Consider the following 4,905-nt stretch of genomic DNA (forward strand, 5'->3'; position numbering starts at 1 on the left):
CTCCCCGCGTCGGCCGCGCCCGGAGCCCCGACGCCCCGGGACCGCGGACCCCGCGCCCCTCCCTCAGCGCTCGCTCGGGCAGCCCCCGGGAATCGGCGCCGCGCGCCCGCTCGGCCGCGGAGGCGCGAGTGGCCGGGCAAAGCGCTGGGCCCGCGGCGGGGCCCGGCGCACGAGGGCCGCCGCAGAGGCGCCGGTTGCCCTCCGGGGTCGTGGGCCCGGCCGACAACTTGAGGGGCTCCGCGGCGCCACCGCAAAATGGCTTCCCGGGGGGGCTGGCGAAGGGCAAGGACGGCCTGCGAGGCAGCACAGGCGCGGGGCTGAGCCCGGGATGCCGCGGCGGCCCTCCCGACCCGCGCTTTCCGGAACCAGCCACCGACCCCGCGAAGGAAACGCGCCCTCCTTGTGTGGCCGGGAGGACGGGGCGCCTGGAAGGACGGCCCGGGGCACCGCGCTGCCTGCCGCCGCCCTTGCAGCCTCCCGGTCGGGGGCTTCCACGCAGGCGGGTCAGCCGGCGGTCTTGGGGTGCCTTGGCAGCGACCGGCCGCCCAACTCTCCGACCCCTCCTGGCGCAGCAAAAGTACGCCGTTCCCTTGCCAGTTCCCTCAGAGGGGCCCACGCGGAGCCCCCGCACGGCCCGGGGCAGGCGGCTCATGTCCGTCAAGGGCCCGTTCCCTGAAAGGCTGGACCGAGAAGCGCGGGGGGGGGGCGGGGGCGCCATTTCCGCGGGCACAAGATAGTCGCGAACCACGGCGCTCGATGGCACCGCCGGGCACCCTCTGGATTGCCGAGAACGCAGCTTGCCTGGAGCCATTGCAAGTGCTGCCCCCGTGCGGCTGCGGCGGGAATTTCGGCTTAGGCGGCGTCCTCGATGGCTGGCGCCGCGGACCCCGTGGGCCCGGCCTCGGCGTCTTGCGGGCGCTCCTCCTCCTCAATGCTTACGGTCACCCGGACTCTCCTCTTCCCACAGGCCGAGTCCAGGGTCCAGTTCCGGCTGAAATGCTGCCCCGGGGCAGGCAAGTCCCCGGCGCGAGGGAGACACAGGCTGAGCTGGCGGCACTCGCCCTGGTCGCACTCGAGGTGGACGGCCCCCGACGGGTCCTCGTAGGTGCACTGGGCCGCTCCCGGGAGATCGTGGGCCTCCGCTCGGCACCGGCCGGATCCCGGCTCGCCTCTGCAGACCAGCTGCTGCGCCTGCAGCCCGGGGAGGCTCCGCCCCCTCAGGTGAGCCGGGCTGCTGCAGACGGCCTGGGCGTTGAGGGGCAGGTCGCTGTATTGGAGCCATGCGGCCAGGGGCGCCAGGTGGCAGTCGCAGGACCACGGGTTGCCGTTCAGCGCCACGTTGAAGAGGACCTCGTTGGAGTCGAAGATCCCCTCCGGCAGGCTCAGCAGCCGGTTGTGCGCGAGGTCCAGGAACTCCAGGCTGGCGAGGCTGGCGAACACCTCCCCAGGGAGGCTGCTGAGGTTGTTGTGGTCCAGGTAGAGCCTGCCGAGGGCCGGTAAGCCCTGGAAGAGCCCGGCAGGCAAGCGGCGGAGGTGGTTGTGTGACAGGCGGAGGACCAGCAAGTCGGGCAGCTGGCCAAAGAGGCCCTCCGGGACTGCCTGCAGCCGGTTCTGGGCCACGGAGAGCTCCAGCAGGCGGGGGGTCCCCTGGAAGAGCCCGGCGGGCAGCTCCGCCAGCCGGTTGTCGTCCAGGTTCAGGAAGGCCAGGCTGTGGAGGGAGGCGAAGGTGGGGGGGGCCAGGCGCGCCACCGCGTTGTGCTGGAGCTGGAGGCTTTTCAGGTGGGAGAGCGGGGAGAGGAGGCCTGCGGGCAGCTCCGCCAGCGCGTTGCCGTCCAGGAAGAGCTCCTCCAGCATGGCCAGAGGCGGGAAGAGGCCGTCCGGGAGGCCTGGCAGGCGGTTGTTGCTCAGCTTCAGCACCCTCAGGAGCCGCAGAGGCTCAAAGACCCCCGCGGGCAGCTCAGCCAGGCAGTTCTGGGACAAAGAGAGGGTCTGCAGGCGAGTCAAAGGGCAGAACAGGCCGGGGGGCAGCGACCTGACCCGGTTCCCCTGCAGGTGAAGCGTCTCCAGCCCTGGCGTGTTCTTGAAGAGGCCTTCCGGCAGGGCCTCAATGGGGCTGAACTTGATGGAGAGCTTGCTGAGCTTGTCCAGGCCCAGGAAGGCCTCGCTCGTCAGCTCACTCAGCTTGCTGCTGGAGATTTCCAGCTCCTGGAGGTTGGGAAATCCCTCGAAGACGGCCTCTCCCAGAAAGAGGATGGGGCTATCGAGGAAAAGCAGTTTACGGAGGGTGCTGCTCCCGGCAAAGGCCTGGCTGGGAAGGGCGTCCAGGGCGGTCTGCAGGAACAGCAGCTGGGTGGTGTTGGGCGGAATCCCCTTGGGAATGTCCCGGAGAGACCCCTCGGCACAGAAGACGGTCGTACCCCCGAAGCACTGGCACGGAGTGGGGCAGGGCCATGCTGGGCCGGGCCGGGCCCCGAGGAGCAGGCTCAGCAGCAGGAGCGGGAGACCCCTGGCCTCCCATCGGCCCTGTGGGGGGAAGCAGCAAGCATCAGCAACGCCCTCCAAGCAGCGTGGGGGAGCTCCGGCAGGCGGGCAGGCGTGGGAAGAGGCACGGGAGGCACGTGCAAAGCTGGTCCCGATGAACCCACGGTGAAGACGAGTGTGAGGCTGTGGCCATCCGCTCCGGCCTGCCGTTTCCTGCAGGGGCCCATCCGTCTGATCCAGCTGGGAAGCCTCCAGCCTGGAAGGCAACAGCCCGACCGCCCAGCAGCTGGTCTTTGGCTTCCGGAGACCTGGTGGTGCCTTCTGCCCTTCACGGCCTAGAGACACTGTGGGACTCCCCCCCCCCCGCCCCCCACTGCCAAGTCCCCAGCCATCCCCACAGCTCCCGGCTGCCTTGCGAGAGAAAGCCTCCTCCGGGTCGGCCCTGAGCCAGGCCCGGCTCCCGGGTCCCCAGAAGCTCTGCCTGCATGGCTCCGCATGCCGGCCTCACGTGGTTCCTGGCCGTGCGGGCGACGGACCCTGCTGGGCGCAGGCGGCTAGGCCCCCCTGCATGCATGACCACGGGTGCCACGGGAGCAGGGCATCCGTGCATTTCACTGACGGCCTAGAAAGGCCCGAGGCCCCCCAGCGTGCAGACAGGGCTCAGGACACGTTTCAAGGAAGGGCCTCCATTGCCGCCCCTCCCCGCCTTGCACGCAGCCCTGCCCAGAGGACCCCCTTTCCCTTGGCCCAGGCCCCGGCCTGGGGGGATTCCTTCTGCGGGTCCCTGTGACCTTCACGCAGATGCTGTGCTCCGCCCCCTGAGGGGGCGCGGTGGGGAGAAGTCCCCTGGCCTGCCCGGAGCTGCCCCGGGGCAGCTGTGGCCGCCCCCCATGCCTCCTGGGCCCCCCAGGCACTTACTCGCCATGCAGCCGTGCGCCCAGCAGGAGCCATGGCGTCGGGCCCTCTCTGCCAGTCAGGCGACACAGCCGGTGTCAGCGACCGGCCGAGCTTGACCGGCCTCCAGGATCGTGCCTGGGGGAGGCAACGGCCCATGTCCCCAGCCGCTCCGGGCTGTGGCTGGCCGCCGCAGGGGGCAGGCAAGGCACAGGCCTCTCAGTGGCCAGCCAGAGTCCCGCTCTCCCCACCCCCTGCAGCAGGCTCTGCTGCAGCTGCCCCCCTGCCCCGGCCTTGGGCGGGACGGGCAGGGAAGGGAAAGGGCAGGAGGGGCCGCTGCCAGGACGAGCCTCCCAAGGGAAAAGGGCCTCGCCCATTCCCCCAAAACCCTACCTAACCCTGATCAGCAGCCGCAAAGAGCGGCTCCCCCACCCAGGCACACCGCCTGGTCTACACCGCCTCACCCCCATGGCCTTCTTGCAGTGCCCACGCTCCTGCGGGCCCGTTCCAGGCAGAACCTGTGGGCAGGGCAGGGCCGGCGCCCTGCGGGCCCTGCGCAGGTGCAAGAGGATCGCGCCGGCGCAGGCCGGGGTCCGTGCAGGGCGAGGGAGGGAGGCCGGCGCTGCTTCGGGCACGTCGGAGTCTTGGCTCTCCAGCCCTGGCGTGGGCGCTGCTTCGTGGGCCTGCTGCCAGCTCAGCGAGCGACGCCAAGCTGGAGGAGGGAGGGAGTGGAAGAGCGCCCCCCCCCGCTGCTCTGGTAAGGCCCGCCGTGCCCGTCCATGAGGGCTTTGCCAGGCTGGCTGCCCCCACCTGTGCGCTCGCGCTCACCTGGCCGGTGCTGCGGCCTCCCTTCCCTGGGCAGGTGCGTGCTGCGCCACGGTCGGGTGCAGAGAGGCGGGCTGGGCAGAGGGTCACGTGTCGGGAGCAGCTGCACTTTAGTCCCGCAGAAGGTCCCGAGGCCACGGCTGTTTATCCTGCCCCCTCAGATCAGCCGGCACATGGAATCTGCCCCTTCTGCAGCAGCCGCAGGCAGGGAGCCCTGAGTGCCCCACGCGGCACCCAAGGCCTCTCCTGGCTCCCGCTCCCAGGATGGGGCAGCCTGGCCTTCCCCCCCCCCGGCATGCCCACCCTCGGCTTGCCTTCTCCCAACGCCGAGCACGGCCCGCTGCCCCCTGCCGGGGGGGGGGGGGTGCCCCGGGCTGCCACGTCGCTGCAGTGCCGCCACCTCCCCCACCCGGGCCGCCCTCCCAGAGGGCCTGGGGCCGCTCCAGCAGCTGGCGTGGCTGGCCGGCTGGCTTCCTGCAGGGAAGGCCGGGTGCCCAGCAGGAGGCAGGGCTGCTGCCAACACCAGCGGCCGCCACAGAGCCGCTCTTCTAGGGAGCAGCGTAGCCCCGGCGCTGGGGGGCTGCTGGGCCGCACCATCTGGCTGCTTTTGCCTAGGAAGAAGCACGTGGCTTGGGGGGAGCGCTGCACACGGGCAGGGCAGGTCTAACCCTTGCCCGGCGGCATCCCCCCACAACTCCCCCCCCC

The 4,905-nt window shown here is 71.4% G+C and overlaps 1 protein-coding gene across 1 annotated transcript in view; it reads right to left on the reverse strand.

Moving 5' to 3' along the window:
• Positions 1-604: 604 nt before the first annotated feature.
• The window catches only part of LRRC15 (leucine rich repeat containing 15), a 12,491-nt gene continuing 8,190 nt past the window's right edge, over positions 605-4,905 (reverse strand). Inside the window, exons 3-6 of the mRNA XM_044421125.1 lie at positions 4,610-4,674; positions 3,840-4,087; positions 3,400-3,513; positions 605-2,523 (exon numbers count right to left, since the gene is read on the reverse strand). Coding sequence (XP_044277060.1) covers positions 853-2,523; positions 3,400-3,513; positions 3,840-4,087; positions 4,610-4,674 — 2,098 coding nt within the window. The 3' untranslated portion in view covers positions 605-852. The remainder of the gene's footprint in view (positions 2,524-3,399; positions 3,514-3,839; positions 4,088-4,609; positions 4,675-4,905) is intronic.

Source organism: Varanus komodoensis, unplaced genomic scaffold, assembly GCF_004798865.1.
Source record: "Varanus komodoensis strain SLA01 unplaced genomic scaffold, ASM479886v1 scaffold115, whole genome shotgun sequence".
NCBI classification, from domain to species: domain Eukaryota; kingdom Metazoa; phylum Chordata; class Lepidosauria; order Squamata; family Varanidae; genus Varanus; species Varanus komodoensis.